Below are 22004 nucleotides of genomic sequence, written 5' to 3' on the forward strand. Positions count from 1 at the left end.
GTGGTGTGTATGTGTTGAATGGTGTGGTAATGGGAGGGCCGTTGAATTGTCTGTTCAGAGTTAAGTCTAGTTGCAGAGGCCATGGCAGGGTGAGAGGTTAAATTGAGAAGCCCCATCCAACTGCTGCATGCCTGTTGTCCATGGTGGCTTGTCATTTTCACCACTACCACCACCACCATTGCTTCTGCACCTGCACTCTGGCCTCATGCTGAATGGGCAGTTTGGCTGCTCCCCCACTGTGCCCCTCCCCACCAGGTGTAATGTGAAGCAGCAACAGCACCAGGCACACAGACAGTATTTGCCTTCTGCCACCAATTGCCAGGATCAATGGCAGCACCAGCACGAGCTACGTGCAGATAGGGTTTTCCTGCCTTCCCCCCTGTGCTTCCACAACTTGTCCACAATCGCATCCCCCCCCCTCGGAGCCCTCTCGGTCACCCTTCCCAGGCCTATCGTTGCTGCCTCTCACCTGATTGGCTGGTGGCTTTTTGTCCTGTGGAGTAAAACATCCGGGACAAATGGTGTCTTGATGAATGGGCCAAGCTGAAGGGCAAGGGGTGGAGGGCCAGAGAGAATCACCAGGGGAGAGCCAGCAGAATAGAAAAGCTGGCTGTGAGTGGGCTGAGGCGGGGGGTTGAGGTGCCCTGGGTGTGGTCAAGGGTGAGAGACTAAAGATGCCAATCCATTCTTAATGCATTGTATGATCACATCCCCATCAGTTCCGGTGAAATACTGTACATTGCACAATGGAGTTTCAAGAAATACTTGTAATTTTTCAAACTGATCTCTGTAGGCTTGCTGGAACACAGACAGTCATGGTCTATGAGTCGTCTACTGCAGAAGTACTCGGCGAAAACCAGAGATTGAGAGAGTTAACATTGTTCTTCAGAAACTATAATGACAAAGCAATGGAACTATTGTGCGATGGGCTCAAAAATCCAAGGTGTACAGTAAAGAAGCTAAAGTAAGAAATACATATACCTCTCTGTTTGATCTACACAATCATTGTTTGAATGTTATTTTTCTGGAAATATATCCAGGGTGAGGCAGTTCAATTTTTTTAATTAATCACTGTCCCTTCAAGTCCTATAAAAAATACATTCTATGCTTGTTTTTCAAGAAATAGTTTTAATTTTTCATATTCTTCTTTGGAGGCTTGATGGAGAGATCCTGACCGAATCTTACAGCAGGTATCTTGTGGATGTATTCAAGAAAAACCAGAGATTGAGAGAGTTGGAGCTGTGCTACTCATTCTTTTATCGTGGGGAAAGCCTAGAACTATTATGTCGTGGGCTGAATGATCCAGAATGTAAAATAAATAAACTTAAGAAAGTAATGCATTTTCTAAAGGTCAATATTTTGGAAATATATCCAGAGAGAAGCAGTTTAGTTTCCTTTGTTTATCATATTCATTCTCGTTCAGGGTGGGATTCAGTTGGTTCGGAGCAGTTCGGGTGAACCGTTTTTTATGATTCTGTGCAGTCTGGAGAAGCAGCAAAGCCCACCACCAGCTTGCTCTTCCCAGCCCCCCCCCCCCAAATATATATATTCCCTGGACACGCGGTGGAGATGTACAGCTGAGTATCATCAGCATACTGATAGTAACTCACATTGTGCCCTGGGAGGATCTCACCCATGCAGGAGCACCAAACACATGCAAATAACTAAGTTTAGGTTTTATTCCATACGAACAAGTAAATGGTATTTCCCCAGTTGATGCATTAACTACATTATTGAGAACTTGAATAGCACACCTTATAGTTTCACCCCAAAGCTTCTCTGGCAAACCAGAATCTGTGAAATCTCCTCCCCTTATTGCCTCTAACCAACCCAAAACCTACTCCCAACACAAAACCAATCTCAAATGCAAATTATTAAATGCCAGAAGTATAGCCAATAAGATATCAGAATTCCTCCTCCTTCTTGACTCCTCAGTCTTTGATATTATCTTTGTGAAACCTGGCTCAATGCATCCTACTCAGACTCTATTATTACAACAAGGAACTATCTTGTCTCTCATTATGACCGTGAATCCCGCAGAGGAGGCGGGGTAGCTATATTCTACAAAAAATCTCTAAAACTAAAAAACATCAAAGTTGCACACAGAAACTATTGTCTGTGATCTTTCCCTAAATACCACAATTGGCTTCTTACTATGCTACATAGCACCGGACTATGACATCGCACATGCAAACAAATTATTAGAACTACTAACGTGGGCTACCCAGTGCCCACACCCCATCATCTTTCTTGGAGACCTCAACTTACCACACATCAACTGGTCCTTAAATGAATGTAGCACGGAACCTATCCACTCTACTATATATAACACCGTCACCAATCTGGGACTTGACCAACTAATAACTAACAATACTAGAGTAGATAACTGTCTAGATCTCATCTTCTGCAACACCAAAAGCACAATATATGGCTTACAAATAATAGAACCTTTCTCCAACAGTGACCACAGCATGATAAACTTCAGTCTCAACCTAAGCCACACTGAGATCCACCCAAATAATGCGACACAGAAATTTAATTTCAAAAAAGTGAACTATGAACTCATTGATACCCATCTCTCAACATTAAACTGGCAAACTTTGTTCACAAACTGCAACTCTACGGATGACCTCTACAACACATTCTTGTTCGAGATGAAAATAATAAGCAGACTTTACGTACCATTAACATCTACCTCAATCAAGAGAAATAACCTCCCCATCTCAATGAGAAAATTACAAACTAAACTTTCTGACATTAATACCCTCGAAAATGTCCAGAGATACTTCACCAGAAGAGCTCTTCACTCCTCTACCTGTAACAGAACACCTTACGAAACTAGACTTACAATCCTGGGTCAAGAAAACTTAGAACTAAGACACCTCAAACATGATCCAAGTATTGCCCACAAGATCATATGCTGCAACATCCTGCCTGTCAAAGACTACTTCAGCTTCAACCACAACAACACAAGAGCCCACAACAGATACAAGCTTAATATTAACTGCTCCAAACTTGACTGTAAAAAATACGACTTTAATAATCAAGTTGTTGAAGCATGGAATTCACAACCGGACTCTGTAGTATCATCCCCTAACTCCCAACACTTTACCCTTAGACTATCCACGGTTGACCTCACCAAGTTCCTAAGAGGTCAGAAAGGGCCGTACATAAGTGCACCAGAGTGCCTACCATCCCCTGTCCTATTGTCTCTCCTATATATCCTATATCTATATCTCCTATACCTATATCTCTTTCTGCTATTCTCTCAGTTATATTTCACTCCTTTATTTTGTCCTCTATTCCCCGTTTAATACATTCTACCTGATTATATCCTCTCTAACCACCATTGTGTATTATTGTGTATTGGACAAAACAAACAAACAAACAAACAAATATAACCATTATGTTGAGATCTATAAGGAGCAGAATAACTATGTTTTATTCCAGCTCTTTGCAACATGGTTTTAAATTTCCTATTTTTAAACTCTGTACTAATATCAGTTAAAACACCTACATCTTTCCTGTTTTTTTTCCTTTCTACAAATTTTAGCCAGTTGGAAAAATGCAGTCAACAGTTTTCTTTAGAATTTTGAAATTCCTATGTTCCATATGTCTATGGAGCAAATGTCTTTTGTTATTGAAAACTGAGTTAGCATTGATTACTGGATTGTCATGAATCAGAAACAGACAATTTTCTAACCTTGCAGTAACCCTTCTTCCTTGCTTTTCAATTATACATTGATCATTCTCAAAGGTTACAACAAACCCTGCATTTACAAATATTCTAACAGATAGCAAATTAAATACCAGTTTAGGTATATTTAACATTGGTAAATTTTCATTCAGCCATGAACAATTGCAGTACCTTTGCCAACTGCTTTCATTTTCCATCCATTGGCTAATGCTACATGTTGGTCACTTTTTGTTATTTTGACATTTTTTTTCTCTACCGTTAATTATGCATTGTGTTGCTCCATTACTAACTACTCCTATATTATGGTTTACATTTTTAGATGAATCTAGCATAGTTAAACTAACATTTTACATGTTCTCTGTACATTGCTAACATTCAGTTTTCTACCCTTTTTACATTACCTCTGTGTGTGCAGAGCAACCCTTGAGTTATCAAGGACCTGCACACAGAAATGGGACATTGCAGTAGATATGAGTAAGTATCTAGTCACACACATATATACGTTAAAGTGAATATAGTGTTTATAAAGCACATGCACCAAGACAAATTTCTTGTGTGTCCAATCACACTTGGCCAATAAAGAATTCTATTACTATAAGAAATAGTACAGTCTAAATAAACAGTCCGGATCGTACACGTTCAATTCAGTCAAAGTACAATAATCTTATTATCAGTTTGTCTTTGTCATATACTGTATCTTTGGTGTAAAAGACACACCTAGATTTTAGAGTAGGAAAACAAGGGGGGAAAGTATTCTAAACCAAATGGTGTAATATTCTATTGTTTAATACAATACCAGTGTAGCAGAATACTTTTTAAAACCATGTACACTTTTTAAAACTATGTACACTTTTTACAAACTTCAAACTTGACAGCTTCATGATTTGTGGACTTCAAATCCCAGAATTCCTCCACCAGTCAAGCTAGTGAGTCAGAAATGGGAATTGAGGTCCACAAGCCTTAAACTTGCCAGGTTTGAAGACCCTTGCACTCCCAACCCCTAATGCAAACAAACAAACAAAACAAAGGAGGACAATTGACTAGTGAGAGAATCATTTACAATTACAGTTCCCTGCTGAGGTTGCCTTAATATTACTACTAACATGAGGTTTTCAAAGACCCCTCTCTTGACTACTCCAATTTTCACAATTGAAGTGCATGGAAATATATGGTGATGATGATAAACCTGAAATATTCCTTAAAAGGAGTGTTTCTAGAGTAGGAATCTCCAACCTTGGCAACTTTTAAGACTTGTGGACTACAACTCCCAGAGTTCCTCAGCCACCTTTGTGGGCCGAGGAACTCTGGGATTTGAAGTCCACAAGTCATAATGTGGCCAACATTGGAGACCCCTGGACCAAAGAATGACCTACAGTACAGAGTCCCTTCCGACTCTTTGTGTGTGTGTGTGTGTGTGTCTGTGCTCTCGCGCCCCACTCTGCGTATATGTGCACACGCAGAAGTGTAAAAACAAAACCTTATTTTCAAGAGAAACTTTTTTATTCTGTTTTGTCCTTCTTCCTTTGTTTTTCTCTCTCTCTCTCAGAGGTCAGTCATGAGGTGCCAAAAATAAAACTGGTGTAAAATCTTACATTGCTTTAAGGGTCACCTAAACAGCTGTCCCCCCCAAAGCTTGCTTGGCTTCAGGCTATTATTGACAGTATCAAATGCTCTCCACAGCCCACCACCCTGACACCTTTTGAGACTCCCTCTTTCTCAATTATCCCTTTCCCTCAGAGATAAAAAGTTCCCATATAGCATATCACGTCCCCAGCATATAAAATTGTCTGAGTGGCTTCTCCTCCCCACGGGGGCCGAGCAGGAAACTTGGTTGCTAGGGCTGCGAAGTCACTAAAGGAAAGGGCAGTCCCCCAGGACCTGCCAGACATCTCCCCTTGGCTGAGGAGCCCTCCCAGCAGGCTGAAAAGTGGCTTGGGCAAGCGGCTCTACTCCACACCAGCAGCAAAGTGGCAGTGACGGCAGCAATTGCTGAGGTGACCTTTCCCCTGGGAGCATGCTCAAACCTGTCTGCCCCTGCCTCAGCCGAGTGGGATGAGCATTCTCCTCCTTATCTGCGCGGCCCAAGTGCTGTGGGGAGGGTCTTGGAGGGCCTGCTGCATCAGAGGAGAAGGGCCAACAAAGGACTTCTGCCCCCAGCCATACCTGATGCCGCTGCTCTCTCATTACAGAAGAAACTCAGGGCTTTGCTGCCCGGCTCGGCTGAGGCAGGGGCAGGCAGGTTCAAGGGCGCTCAGAGTGAAGCTGCCTCAGCCAAACCAGGTGAACGGATGTGGCAGGGGCTGGTCAGGTGCTGCCTCTCACCGGCTGAGGCAGCTTCCCGCCAAGCTGACTGCAACACCCTCCAAAAGGCTCCCCCGAACGTGGGAGATTGGAGTGGGGGACGATGGAGCCGAGCTCCCTCCCACCAGACAATCAGGGCCGGCTGAGGCAGCTTCGCTCTGAGAGAGGCGGCACCGGACTGGCTCCTGCCACAGCCGCTCACCCAAGCCAAGCCCACCACCCAACAACATGATGCCAGTGAAGATGACGGCTCTGCCCCTTCAGGGCCTGTTCACCCAGACTCGACAGCAGGGTTCCTTGCGTGGAAGTCACCGGAGTCACCTCAGCGATTGCCGCCCCCACTGCAGCCCGTCCCGCCTCAGCAACGTTCAATGTATAAGATGCACCCAATTTTTAAACCACTTTTTTGAGGTAAAAAAAGTGCTTATACATCGAAAAATATGGTACATGCAACAAAGATGTTACAGCTTTCAAACATATCGGAATATCAGAGAGAATAACGGAGCATAACACAGAGATCACTGTCAAGTCATAGAGTCAATCAGAATGAAACAACAGGGGGAGAAAGCCATGATCTCTAGCTCCCTCGTATGGTCATGTACATCACTACAGCCAATCAGAACATAGCATATATTTTAAAGCTGTGTTATATCAATCCATACAATCATACATTGATGGCTTGTTTTCCCTTACCAACACCAGCACTAGGCACGCAGTCTGCATTTGCCTGCTTCCACCAACTGCAAGGATCAATTTCAGGCAGTGTTTACTTCTTTTTTATTATGTCTTCTCCACCCATACAAACATACAAAGTCATATATCTTCAATCTTCAATCCTCAGTACAATACAATATAATATCAATCTCCAAATTCTTAATTAAAATTCTTAATTTATGTTTGTTTTTTTTCAGTATACTTCATTTATCTCATGTTGTCAACTGGATTTCAAAGATTGTTTTCTGTTCTTAATTCAAATTCAAAACACTATTGTCAGGCCTCCTGACAGAATAACAGTGATAGAGAATGGGAGGAGTGAGTGAGAGAGAGAGAGAGACGTTGGAACTACAGCACATTCTTTGTGCAGAGCTATAGATCAACTGTACAAGGGAAGCTAGCATTCCTTTCCCCGGATTAGTATATGTGATGCACTTGTGGGAGTGGGAATGAGCTTTAACCTAAAAATAAATCACAAGTTGTTGTGTTCGTGCGTGGGCCAGCTGTTGCCCCCACATATGTGAGAGATGCATCACAGAGTGATTGCGAAAGCCTGGCTGACAGCTAGGAAAATGTGGCAAACAGCCCAGAGGATGAGGGCGATGGTTCAGAGGAGTTGGCAGACAGCCCACAGGACCTGGCAGACAGCCCAGGAGATTTAGCTGGCAGCCCGTCGGATAGCCTCTCTTCTTTGGATTCAGATGCTGAACAGATAATCGACAGGCATAGCCGGAGAGCAATGCAATGGAGGGCTCAATTAAGGGATTATCACCGGTGATTATGGTGTCACCTGTGTTTGGGTGTGGTCCACGGAATGAGGGCTGGGTGTGGTTCCCATAATGAGGGCTGGGTGTGGTCCCCATCATTAATTGGATTTCTACATGCTATTTTTATCATTGTTCTTAGCCTACCCGAGTCTGCGGAGAAGGCCGGCATACAAACCCAATAAATAATAATAATGAGGGCTACGGTTAAAAACGGGAATGGAGGCAGAGGCAAACTGGATGTTTATCTGTGTGGTTTGTGTGGCTTTGTGGTTCCTGCTTTGAAGCCTCTGCTCTGTGCCTTTGGATTTCAACCCAGCTTTGTCAGGCAAGTGGGAGGTGAAAACTCTGAGATTAGCTGCTGCTCTCATGCCTCGAAAATTCAGAGAACTCCTGGAACGTTTCTGCTACGTGAATTTTGTATTTGTTTGCTTTTTCCTGAACTTTGTATCTAGCTGGCTTTTCGCCTTGAAATGTGTTTTACTCCTGAAAATAAGGACAGTTTTCTTTAGCCGTTTCTTTTATGTTTAATACAAGTTTGCTGATTCGCAATGCACGTGTGTGTCTGACCTTCTTTCCTGGACCATTAATTATCGCCTGAGTCCGGTCAGGCAGAACAGAAGTGAAATTCAGTGCTGATATTACCACGACAGAATCCAGACATGGGTCTAATAATAAATGGAACTTTCTGTGTTTACACAGCAGTGGAATTGAATTTATTTTTCCAGATGCTTGCTGGTTCGCTGACAGCTATTAGCTATCAAAATTTCTATTGGGAAGAATTTCAGCTATTAAAATGTCTATACTTCCCAAAGGGCCTGCAATACTGTACCTAATTTTAACAAACAGGGAAGAATTGATAGAGGGAATAGAAGCAGAAGGGACGCTAGATGAGAGTGACCATATCATCCTAAAATTCAACATTGTGCAATCACTAACTGCAATACCCAACCCAATTACAGTCCCAGACTTCAGAAAAGTGGACTTTAACAAGCTCAGAGCGAACCTAAAGAATAAACCCTGGAAGGAACTTCTAAAGAGTAAATCCACACAGGATGCCTGGGAAGCCCCAAAGAACACTATCACACATAAAGGAACCACCAACCAAGCATCCTACAACCTAACTGCAACTAACAGCCCCGGAACCGAACTCAACACAGACAAAGCTACCATTAGGGACTACCTGAGGGAGCTCAACGAATTCAAATCACCTGGACCGACGTACTCCACCCCAGAGTCCTAAAAGAACTGGCAGACACCATAGCGGAACCTCTTTCCCTCATCTTGGGCCACTGGAGACCTACCAGATTATTGGAAACGAGCGGACGTAGTTCCCATCCACAAAAAAGGTAAAAAGACGGATCCAAGCAACTACAGACTAATCAGCCTGACTTCAATACCTGGAAAAATACTGGAGAAACTAATATAAAAACAGCTTTGCCACTACCTGGAAACAAACAAGATAATATCTAACAGCCAACACGGGTTTGTCAGAAACAAATCATGCAAAACCAATCTCATATCCTTTTTCAACACCATAACCAAATCAGTAGACCTTTGCAACACGATGGACCTCATTTACTTAGACTTCAGCAAAGCTTTCAACAAAGTCAACCACTACCTCCTAATCAACAAATTAGAAAAAAGCGGAGTAGACTACAACACATGCAGATGGATCAATAGCTGGCTGACCAACCGCACCCAACGAGTTGTCCTCAATGGTTTCAAATCCACATGGAAGAATGTAGGCAGTGGGGTACCACAGGGTTCTGTCCTGGGCCCTGTGCTCTTCAACATTTTCATCAACGACTTGGATGAGGGAATAGAAGGGCAACTGATCAAATTCGCAGATGACACCAAGCTGGCGGGGGTTGCCAGTACTCTAGAAGACAGGCTAAAATTACAGAAAGACCTAGACAGACTAACACAGTGGGCCCATGCCAACAAAATGATGCTTAACATCGACAAGCGCAAAGTCCTATACCTAGGAAGAAAAAACCCTGGACACACATACAACCTGGGAGAAACCCCTCTTAGCAGTAGCGACTGCGAAAGAGACCTCGGAGTCTTGGTGGATAATCAACTAAACATGAGTCAACAATGTGCAGCAGCAGCTAAAAAACCAACACAATCCTAAACTGCATCAACAGTGGAATACACTCCAAGACCAGGGAAGTCTTATTACCACTCTACTATGCACTGGTCCGACCACCCCTGGAGTACTGTATACAGTTCTGGTCAGCACAGTTCAAAAGAGACATTGAAACTCTGGAGAAGGTGCAGAAAAGAGCAACCAAGATGATTAAGGAATTGGAAACCAAGACTTATGAAGAGAGACTGAGGGAACTGGGCATGGATAGCATAGAGAAAAGGAGGGCCAGAGCGGACATGATAGCAGTCTACACGTATACGAGGGGATGTCACAGAGAGGAGGGGATCACTTTATTATTCAGGGCACCAGAGGGCCGGATGAGGAACTACGGCTGGAAGCTGACCAAGGAGAGAGTCAACAGGGAGATAAGGAGGAACTTCCTGATGGTCAGAGCGATCAACCAATGGAACAACCTACCAGCGGATGTTGTGAACTCCAACACTCTGGACATTTTTAAGAGAAGATTGAACTGCCACTTGACTGGTGTAATAGGGGGTTGAACCTGATGGCCTTCATGGTCCCTTTCAACTCTAACAATAAATAAATAAATAAATGAATGAATGAATGAATGAATGAATGAATGAATGAATGAATGAATGAATAAATAAAAATATTTATTTCAAACCAAAAATGCTTCCAAGATTTAAACAAAATGATAATGAGGTTCATATGAGTAAAGAAAAAAGCGAGAGTAAGATTAAAAGACTTGCAAGATAATAGACAACAAGGAGGATTCTTGGAACCAAACAGAGATTTATATTATCAAGCAACAAGATTGCAGTGGATTACTGAGTGGATAACATTAAAAAATGTCAGACTACTAACTTTAGAAGGTCATGAAAAGCAAACAGGTTGGCACAGCCTTTTATGGTATGGGAAACAGAAAGTGCATTGATACTTTTATAATAATAAAATTAGAGAATCCCTTCATAAAATCTGGTTAAAAATTAAATCCTGCCACTATAAAGAAATACCTCTATGGATATCCAGCATGGAGGCCCTTACATATCAAAAGGTAATAAACCTACAGAGAATACTAAGGTATGAAGAAATATTGGACGCTCAGTGTAGTTTAAAAGACTTGGAAACAATAAAACCAAAAGGTCTAACCCTAGACTGGTGGACGTACTATCAAATCCAATCTAAATTTAGTGAAGATAAAAAGAAAGAATGAATTGCAAACAAAAGAACGGAATTGGGCAAGATATTATTGGAACCAGGAAGAAAATTCATAACTAGAATATATAAATATTTATTAAATTATAAGATGGAAGTAGAAATTGTCAAGGGATGTATGATCAGTTGGGGAAGGAATTTTGGATACAGTATAAATTTGGACAAATGAGAGAAAATTTGGACCTCCAATTATAAACTTACAAGAGCGACATCTTATAAAGAAAATTTATATAAAATGTTCTACAGGTGGCATCTTCCACTTGCGAGACTTGCAAAAATGTACAAAAACATGGACCCTAAATGTTGGAAATGCCAGGAAAAGGAGGGAACTTATTATCCTATGTGGTGGTCATGCCCTAAAATTAAAAAACTATGGGTCAAAATACATAAATGGTTAGAAGAAATAATACAACAAAAGATTAATATGAAACCAGAAACCTTTTTACTAGGAACATTTGATGATGACTTAGGGAAAAAACATAGGTACATTATTCAACATATCCTTACAGCAAGAAGAATAGTAATGGCACAATATTGGAAAGAGAAAGAAACACTGAGCGATAGGACTATTATTAAAAAAATATTAGAGTGTGCGGAACTGGACAAATTAACATATGCGTTGAACAACAAAGAAAACACAGAATTTTACAAAAGTTGGAATATGTTCTATAGTTGGGTAGAGAAAAGAAAGGAAATGAGGAGAGGAGAGAAAACAGGAGAAAACTGTAAAGTGTAAAAATAATGATGGAGATAGAGAATTAGGGAATAGATAATAATAATAAGTAATAGATAATGGATAATAATAATAATAAATAATAATAATGTGTATGGAGAGGGAAGGCATACAAATCTAATAAATAAATAAATATCTTAATGTTTGCATGTTGATTATATTATATAAAATGTAGATATTGAAATATTCATAATGATATTAATAAGGAAATACATTGAAAGTAAAAAAACTGTAAAAGAAATACAGTTTAACCGTATGAAATATGACAACAGTTCAGTTTACTGTAAAAAGAAGAGATTTAGAAGTTGAATTGTTTCTTTTTTTCTTTTTTCTTTTTCCCCCCTCATTTTTTTCTTTTTTCTTCTCTTTTTTTTCTTTGCCTTTTTGTATGTCTGTTTTATATGTATTTATTTGTGTTATGAGTGTATAAGTCTAATCAATGTTATAAATGTATTTTCAATATTTATATCCAATAAAAATTATTTTTAAAATTTCTATGGGTTGTTTGCTCTTATCTGGTAAATTTATGCTGTAATATTTCAATCCATTCTTATATTCTTACTTATTCATGTTTCATAACCCTTATCCTAAAATAAATGCCCTTTAAGAGGAAAGATCCAAATTTACTGCTCTTCAAACAAAAAAATATCAATTCATATCATCTATTTCATGCCTTAAATCTAACTATAACAGTAGCAATGCAGGGAAAAATACTTATAATTATTCAAGCTAATCTCTGCAGACTTTCTGGAGGATTTAATACAATATTTTACGACAGGCCTATTGAAGAAATATTTGCAGAAGTACTGAGAAAAAACAGAGATTGAGAGAGTTAACATTGTTTTACGGAATCCATGATGACAAAACAATGGAACTATTGTGTGATGGGCTCAAAAATCCAGGGTGTACAGTAAAAAAGCTAAAGTAAGAAATGCATATACCGCTCTGTTTGATCTACACAACCATTTTTAACTTAATCACAGTCCCTTCAAGTCTGATAAAAATACATTCTATGCTTGTTTTTCAAGAAATAGTTTTAATTTTTCATACTCTTCTTTGGAGGGTTGATGGAGCGATCCTGACTGAACTCAGCAGTGGGTATCTTGCGGAAGTATTGAAGAAAAACCAGAGATTGAGAGAGTTGGAGTTGTGCTTCCACATCAATGATGTCAAAGCAGTACAACTATTATGTGGTATGGTGAAAGATCCAGAATGTAAAATAAAGAAGCTAAAGTAAGTAATGCATTTTACTCTGCAAAATTGTCTTCTAAAGGTTAACATTTTGTATATCTAGAGAGAAGCAGTTTAGCTTCCTTTGTTTATCATGTTCACTTTGGTTGAGGGTGGAATTCAGCTAGTTCACATCAGTTCAGCTGGTCAATTTTTAACACTTCTATGCAGTTTGGAGAAGCGGCAAAGCTCCCCACCCGCTGGCCCTGCCTGCCCTGGCCTATGTATATTGCCTTTGCCACACAGCCCAATGAATCTCCACGCCTCCCCCTTTGCCTTGGATTGGATCACCAAAGAGAAGCATGCTGTACTTTATCTCCGATCAGGTCTTAGGGTTGTGCCACTCCCTGGTTCCAGCCTTACCCCGGAACCTCCACCTGCTTGCCATTCACCTCATCTAGGTCAGGGAATGCACCAGTCCACTCTTCCGGCCTTGTCCCAGGCCTTTGTCTGCATGCCACCCCTTGCCCAGCCACAAATTATGGCCCCCAGGGTCCAAGCAATTTATTCAGCCTTTGGCCTTTTGTGCTAGGGTGAAGTGGGGGGCAGGGGACATGGGCACTGGAGGGTCCAAGCAGTTTGGGAATGGACCAGATGGTTTTTCTGACTTGTAAGAGGTTCCATTCAGAAAGCACTGGAGTGGAGGTCTTGCAGCCATTACTTCCATCCCTTGCCAAACCTCGGTCGCTTGTGGAGATGCTCCAGGTGCCCCCTCAGTCGGCAGCTGCTTCTCTCCACTGCTGTTGTTGCTGGATGAGAGAATGTCTTGTGCAGTTTAGCAGCTGTGGGCCGCTGCTTTCCTCTAGGTCCCATGCAAAAGCTCTGCAGCTGAGAGAAACCGCATTCAACATGGCTGCTACTTCTCTGTGCCACAGCACTTTCCCGATGGGCCTTGGAGGAAAGCCGTGGCTCAAAGCTGCTAAACTGCACAAGACCCTCTCCCAGCAGTGTGGAGAGTAGCAGCCACTGCATCGGAGAGAAGATATGGAGGGGAACAGGGCCTGAATGGCTGCTGGGTTGAGCAACTTTGTGTGGCCGAAGGTATGCATGCATGGAAGGAGAGTGTGCGTGTGTGCATGCTTACATTTTGGGTGAACCATTTGCTAAATTAGTTGAAGCCCACCCCTGCTTCAGTTCCTTTAAAAATACAAAGTATGGTTGTTTTTCCTCAGAGAATGTTAATTATCTATATTTACCTGTCCTATTTAATGCCTTTCCCCATTCTTCTATTGATGACTTCTCCACTGAGGATTCCTCTCCCGTACAATCATCAAAATGTCTATCAATAGGAGTACTGTCCTTAAACAATGGCGTTTCAACAACAATTTTGTCATCTTCTTGTTCCAACTTCCTCCACCCAATATGCTCCATAAATTTAGCACTTGCACTACTATATACATTCTTAGTACCTTGCTCTCATAATCCAAATCCACTATGATTTGCCTCAACCAATGAAATACAATTACGTTGTTCTATGCTGTCCCTTTTGCCTTACTTGCATGGGAATTACTAACAATACCAGACTTGATAACTGCCTGGATCTCATTTTCTGCAACAGCAGAACTACGAACTCATTGAAGCCCACCTCTCAACATTAAACTGGAAAACTCTATTCTCTGAATGCTACACTACTGATGACCTCTACAACACATTCCTACTCGAAATGAAAATTACCATCAGACTTCATGTACCTCTAACATGTACCATAAACAAAAAAAATAACCTCCCCATCTCAATAAGAAAATTACAAACAAGAAAAAAATCTCTCTGGAGGAAAAACAAAAAAGGACAAGTTTCCAACTTCAAAAGCCGATATAAAAGCATTTGCAATCTGTTTTGATCATAGTTTATTCTTTTGTTCATAATTGGTTTCAGTCTCTCTGCCATGATTGACATAAACATTTTGTAATCAACATTAAGAAGCGATATTGGTCTATAGTTTTGTATATTTTGTGTTTTAGAAATGTCTTTCGGTATTATACTTACTAGCACCTGTGTCCATGTTGTGGGTAATGCTCCCTTTTCTAACACCTCATTGAATATAATTAATAATATTTCCCCTAATATTTCCTTTAATTCTTTATAAAATTCCGCCGGTATCCCATCGGGGCCTGGTGTTTTGTTATTTTTTTGTTTGGGTATCGCATTTTCCAATTCTATTAAGGTTATTTCTTTGTTTAGTATTGCTTTATCTAGTTCTGATATTTCTTCTACTTTTACATTTTCTAGGTATTTATTTAATTGGTCTTTTTTGTTGCTTCTCTTTGGTATAGTTCAGTGTAATATTTAACTGCAATATTCTTTTTTTTATCCACTGTGTATTGGGTTTTTCCATTTTCATCCTCTAATATTTGTATATATCGTTCTTCTTCTTTTTTTAATTTATATGCTAACCATCTACCTGTTTTATTTGCATTTTCAAATTGGTATTGTTTAGTCCTCTTTAATTTTACGGCAATTTTGTCTTGTATTATTAAGTTAATATTGTGTTTTATTTTATCCCTTTCTTCTCTTATTGTTTCATTTTGGAGATCTTTTTGGATTTCTGTTTCTAAATATTTTAATTTATTTTTATATTCATTTAATTTTTATCTTTGGATTTCTTAATTTTCGCTGAGTATGCTATTGTTAACCCTCTTATAAATGCTTTCGTAGTGTCCCAAATATTCTGAATTGTGGTATCATTATTCCAATTGTCTTTAAAAAATAATTTAAGTTCTTGTTTAATGTAATTTTGTTCTTGAAATAAAGCTTGGTTTGTAGACCATCGATGATGTTCTTTCCTCGGGTTTTTGATTTTTATTAATATTGGATGGTGGTCTGCCCACAGATTTGGGCCTATTTCGATATCTTGATATATTCGATATATTAATTTTCCAATTTCTTTATCTGCCCAAATCATGTCTATCCTGGACCAAGATTTCTTAGGTGGTGAGTAGAAAGTATATTCTAGGTTTTGGGGGTATCTCTCTCTCTCTCCATATATCTGCCAATCTATGTTCTCTCACCATCTCATGAAATTCTACTGGTAGGGTTTTCCTGTCCTTCGATTTTTTCCTTATTGTTTTGTAATCTTTTTTAATGTCATATACCGCGTTATAGTCTCCAATAATGCAAATGTTTCCCTTTTCTATCTGTCCTACATGTTCCGCTAATTTTTTATAAAATTGTTTCTGTTTTGAATTTGTGGCATAAATTGCTATTATAACTATTTCTTTATTTCCTATTCTGATCTTTACACTTAATATTCTTCCTTCTTTGTCTGAATAGATTTTTTCAGGTTGCAGTGTGTCCCTAATGTATAGAGCTATGCCCCTTTTTTAAGAATCTGTTAATGCTGTAAATAATTTACCTAGTTTTTTATTTTCTAATAATTTGCGGTTCTGGTTTCTTATATGGACTTCTTGTAGGCATAATATATCTAAATTTTGTTTTATTAATTTCATCATTATCTGTTTTCTTTTCATAGGTGAATTCAATCTGTTGATATTTACTGAAAATAGATTAAGCGTTTTTGCCATATTTTTCTTCTTTCCTCTTTCCCGTTCCTCTCTTCCCTTCTACTGATGTTTTGCCGCTGCTCTTGTTATAATTCTTTCCTCCTTTAGGGGTTCTCCCTTCTCCTGGTCCTCCTCTCCTCTCTCCTCCTCCAGTCTCTCCCTTCGAACTTGATGTTCTATATCTTGACGATCATCTTCTTTTTCTAAATGTTGTTTAATAAAATAATCAGCTAATTCAAATGTGTCAATTTTGATTTTCCTCCCATTCCAAGTTATTAGAAGTCCATCTGGGATTAACCATCGAAATGGTATTTCCCTTCTCATCAATTTGGCCATAAAATAATGATAATCTCTCCTTTTCTCCCTTATCCTTTTGGGTATCTGCTTGAGAACCGTTATTTCTTTTTCTTGATAGATTATTTTCTCATTTCTTGTTGTTTTGTATATTTCATTTCTTATAGATTTTTTAGTGAATCTTACATGAACTTCTCTCGGTAGTCTGTGATTTTTCGCGTAGTTTGTCTGAATTCTATATATTTCATCAATGTGATTTTTCACCTCCTTGATTTCAATTTGTGTGTTTTCACTTATTAATTATGCTAATTTGTTAAATAGGTCTTCATCTGCGTTTTCAGGGATGTTTTGGAAGTGGAGGAAATGTGCCAATTTCTCCATTTCTAATATTGCGATTGAGGCCTCGAGATCTTTATTGGCCGCCTTTAATCTTCCCTCCGCTTCACCTCTTTTCTCCTCTATTCTCCTTGTATCTGTTTCTAATTTTTGAATTCTTTGTTCATGATTAATTATGATCTCTTGTATATTCTCCATTCGATTTTCTAACCCTTCATTTTTTTCAAAGTTCTTATTTGTTTCCTCTTGGTTCTGTTTTATAGTTTCTTGGGTTGCTGACGCAGACTCCTGACTCCGTACCATAAATTCCTGGATTAAATTTAAAGAAGCTTGTATTGATTGAAGAGATGTTTTATCCATTGTCACCATTTCTATATTAGATTTTGTATTTTGTATAGGCGGAGTTCCTGGTGTAGATTTTTTCTGGTATTTGGAGAAGTTAGTTGACATAATATCTTTCTATTTAGATGTTCATAAAATATTCTCAGATTTATGTTTAAAAAATTACTCTATAGGAGGTATATTCAACGGCATCAATTAATTATGGCAGAGAAGTTATAGTTTGATCCAAAAAGTCAATCAGTCCAGCTTATCAGATTTTTCCCTCTTAACACAGTTCTAACTTATCAAATCTCAATGGTTAATAAAGGTCAACTTTAAAATTTCTAATTATATGTCTATATATGTATTTCTTAATTAATCAATAAGTATCAGTAAATATCACTAAATATCAATAAGTATATAAATAGAATATAAATAGTCAACAATAATTAATAATTAATAGTAAATAGTTAGTGGTTAATAACAGTAAACAGTAATAAATAGTTTAATATGATTATAAATTAAATTTTATCTAAAACTTCTAATATCTTTAACATAGTAACAATGTAATCACTCTATAATCACTATGGTTGATATAAGTTATCAATTAGAACCTTACCAATTTACTAATTTAATCAAACAATTAATCAAACAATTAAACACTTTTGATTACAGGAAGGAAGAGGGAAGAAGAAAGAAAGGAGATGGAGAAAAGGATTTGGGGGAACTCATTAAGTAACAATTTGAAAAAATAAGTATGAATATAAGCAAAAGGAGAAACGAAAAGAAGGAGAAGGGGGAAGGGGGGAAGGGGTCAGTTGGAATAGGAAAGATAGAAATAAAGGGTTTATAATTAATTAAGTTACAAGAATCAAATTTCAAATTTCAAACCGCATATAAATAATAAATTATCTAGAGGTTATTTTTTTTAAAAAAAATTGACATTTTTGTTATTAATATACGTTTGTAAAGAGTTCAAAATTCTTGGGTGGTTGTTTTATGTGGTATTTAGCAGTTCAGTCAATGTCTCTAATCAGCAATAGTAATATCCTGGGTTACCATAAATGTTAGTTTCCGGCTCTAGGTTTTTTCCTGCAGACAAAGAATGGCGTCTCCTCTCCTTCAATCACGTGTCTTCTTTCTTCCCCGACACTCTGAGTTTACAAACTCCAACTGACACTCCTGATACAAACAAACCTTTAAACCTCCATTTTCCTTCCAACTCTTAGCTGATCCCCACTCTCTCACCACAACCACGCCAGGCAACTCAGGAGGCTCAAAGGAAAGAAACTCAGGAGGGAAAAAAAAAGGCGGTTGTCTCAAGATTTCAACTCCTTCCCAGCCGGTTCCATCTTTTCCCCCATCAGGTCGTCACTCCTTCGCTGTCGCTGTCACCGCCACGTCGCTTGGTCTTTCCTCCGCTCCCTGGTCTCCATTCCGGATGCCCCTCTATAGTCTTCAGTCTCCGTATTCTGTTCAGTGGGCCCACTTCCAGTCTCCTTTCGATTCCTCACTGCTCCACACTCTTGTCTGGCTCCACCAAACAAAGTACTCAGTTGTCTTCCGCCCGGGCGCCACTCTCTCCCCAGTGAGATCCTTCTTTCTCAACTTTCCTTCAGTCTCCACTCACTTCCACCCACCATCAACAACTTCCTTTTCCCTTCTCAGTTGAAATGCTCCGTTCTCCTCAATCACCGATTGTTCATTCCAGGAGACTGCCTGATTCTTTCCCTTTTAACGTCTTTTCACCCTTAATTCTCACGGGTAAGTAGGTATAATAATAGTAATTAGATACAAACCGCTGCTACCGCCACTTCTCTTTGGCTTCCCTGCTGTCAGCTCAGTGAGCCAACCCTTTGGGCCGGAGGTAGAAACCCCGACTTTTTTTCTGTCCAAATGTGGGGGTTTCATCACCCACAGAGGGGGGTTGTGCCCCACCCTCTGCACAATGCTTCCCCTTACTCAAACTTCTCTCACCGGGAAGAATTTTCACCACTAAGTGGTTTTTAAACTAAAAATCTTGAGTGTAAGCCAGGAGCAGGTAACTTACATGTCGCTTCAGCTTGGCCCCACCCCTGAGAAATCATGGCAGAGAGACTGAAACCAATTATGAAGAAAAGAATAAACTATGTTCAAAATGGATTTCTGCCAGGAAGATATATACAAAATAATATAAGAATGATATTGGACGTTTTAGAATATTACGAGGTACATTCGGAAAGACAACTAGCCCTTATGTTCTTAGATGCTCAAAAAGCTTTCGACAACTTGAGATGGGAATTCATATTGGAATTAATTAAAAAAATGAAATTCGGACCAAAAATTACCCAAATGATACAAACAATATACCACACTCCATCTGCAAAAATTATAATTAATGGTGAACTAACAGACTCGTTCCAAATTTGGAAAGGGGTACGCCAAGGATGTCCGCTATCCCCACTTTTATACATTCTAGCGGTGGAAACATTGCTAAATCAAATAAGAACAAATGCAAAGATTACAGGCTTGAAGGTTAGGAAACAGGAATTCAATGTACAGGCTTATGCGGACGATTTAGTTTTCATATTGGACGACCCAATAGAAACAGGTGAATATTTAATGGAAGAAATAAAACAATATGGAGATGTAGCAGGTCTAAAAATCAATAAACAAAAAACTAAAATTATAACTAAAAATATGAACCTAAAGCAAGAGCAGGAATTAGAGAGAAATTTAGGAATTCAAACTGTAAAAAAAGTAAAATATTTAGGCATAACATTAACCAAAAGATGTAATACAATCCAAAAAGACAATTACGATACACTAATTAAAAAACCGGAAGAACAACTAATTAGATGGAATAAGCTTCACATTTCATTGACAGGGAGAATCTCCACAATTAAAATGACCATTCTACCAAAGTTTCTTTACCTATTCCAAACCATCCCAGTAAAATTGAATAAAAATTTCTTTACAAAATTAAATGCTACTATCTCTAAATTCATTTGGGAAGGGAAAAACCAAGAGTAAGATTTAAGTATTTACAAGATAAAGTTAAACAAGGTGGATTTGGTCTACCAGATTTTGAAAGTTATTATCAAGCATCGACATTACTTTGGCTAAAAGATTGGATAGACCTTAAAAACCAAAGATTACTAGCATTAGAAGGACATGACATTTTACAGGGATGGAACGGTTTCCTTTGGAACGAAAAGAACAAAATTCCAACATATTTTAAAAACCATATAATTAGAGATTCCTTAATGATAATATGGACATGATTAAAAAAGAACACTATCCCAAAATTCCAAGATGGTACTCCAGTGTGGAAGCTCTTACACATCCCAATATCTTTCAAATTCAAAATCTGGTAAATTATAACCAAATACTAGACAAGGAAGGAAACATCAAAACAAGACAACAATTAGAAAATCAAAATATTAATGTTGACTGGTGGCCATACTCCCAAATTCAGGCGAAATGGAATAAAGTCAAAAAAAATGGAATACAGGAAAAGGACAGTATAATAGATAAATTACTATTAGGACAGGAAAAATTTTTTATAACTAGGCTGTACAATTTCATAATTGGGTACAAAATGGAAACCGAGATAGTAAAAGGAAATATGATTAGTTGGGCCCAAAATATAGGATACAACATATATTTAAACCAATGGGAACAAATGTGGAAAAATCTTCAAATAACAAAATCAGTACCATATAAGGAAAACATACAAAAAATGTTCTATAGATGGCACCTAGCTCCAGCGAGATTAGCTAAAATATACCCAAATGTGAAGCCAAATTGTTGGAGGTGCAATAATAAAAGTGGGACTTTCTTTCACCTATGGTGGACATGTCCCTATATAAAAAAGATCTGGAAAAAAATTCAAGGATGGATTCGTGATATTACTACAACCACACTAAAATTAAAACCAGAGACCTTTCTTTTGGGCATAATAGATCAAAAACTCAAAAAAGATCATTACTATCTGATTCAACACATAATCACAGCCACAAGAATTACAATAGCACAAAACTGGAAAAAAGAAGAAACACCATCAGAAAGAGAAATTATTAAAAAAATATATGATTGTGCAGAAATGGACAGACTTACCCAAAAACTCAAAAACAAAGAAGACTTAAAATACTATAAAATTGGGGAAATTTTTATGAATGGGTAACAACAAGGAAAAAAGATAAAAAATTAAATCTAAAATAAGAAGATACATGAAAATAACAATGATAGTGAATAAACACTAGGTTCTGAAAATCATCAATTGATTTGATATTAAACTCAATCCAAACTGATCTTAGATAAAGTGTATGACAGAACAAAAACTTCAAAAACCGCAGCCGCCGTATGCCGCACACCAACAATTAAAAGAAATTTGGAACTGTTACAAAACAGTTCAATGGGGGGATACGGGCTAATGAAGGGCAATAGTATATAAAGTATTTATATAGAAAGTTTAGAATTTAATCTTAATGATGATACAACAATGTTTTCGCTTTGAAATGACATGGAATATTTGTACAAAATAATTAACAAGTTAAGGACAATGATTATATAACTATGAGTATGTTTTGAAATAGTGATGTAAAACAATATATATTTGCTCTTCCTTTTTAACCTTTGTAATATAATAAAAGCTATTAAAAAAAACATTTGCAATCAAATAAAAGCAGAACGCCTTAACTACTACAGTAAACAAGAGGAAAATCTACGCACCAAATCCAATAGAGCTTTCTACAACTTTGTCAGCAATAAACTCAAAGACTCTAGACCTATCCCACCTTTCAAA

At 38.4% G+C, this 22004-nt stretch overlaps 1 protein-coding gene across 10 annotated transcripts in view; it reads left to right on the top strand.

Moving 5' to 3' along the window:
* Window positions 1-22004, top strand: part of LOC139162864 (NACHT, LRR and PYD domains-containing protein 12-like) — a 128701-nt gene that overhangs the window by 71657 nt on the left and 35040 nt on the right. For 9 of the 10 annotated variants that reach the window (XR_011558390.1, XM_070743765.1, XM_070743754.1 and 6 more), the window contains 2 exons: window positions 794-964; window positions 12600-12770. Coding sequence is in view for 9 of the 10 variants with exons in the window: in XM_070743765.1 (XP_070599866.1) it covers window positions 794-964; window positions 12600-12770 (342 nt within the window). In the remaining variant the exon portion in view is untranslated. Of the gene's footprint in view, window positions 1-793; window positions 965-12331; window positions 12462-12599; window positions 12771-22004 lie in introns of those variants that run through there. The other variant, XM_070743801.1, reaches the window with a different exon arrangement.

This window comes from Erythrolamprus reginae, chromosome 1 (genome assembly GCF_031021105.1).
Source record: "Erythrolamprus reginae isolate rEryReg1 chromosome 1, rEryReg1.hap1, whole genome shotgun sequence".
NCBI lineage: Eukaryota > Metazoa > Chordata > Lepidosauria > Squamata > Dipsadidae > Erythrolamprus > Erythrolamprus reginae.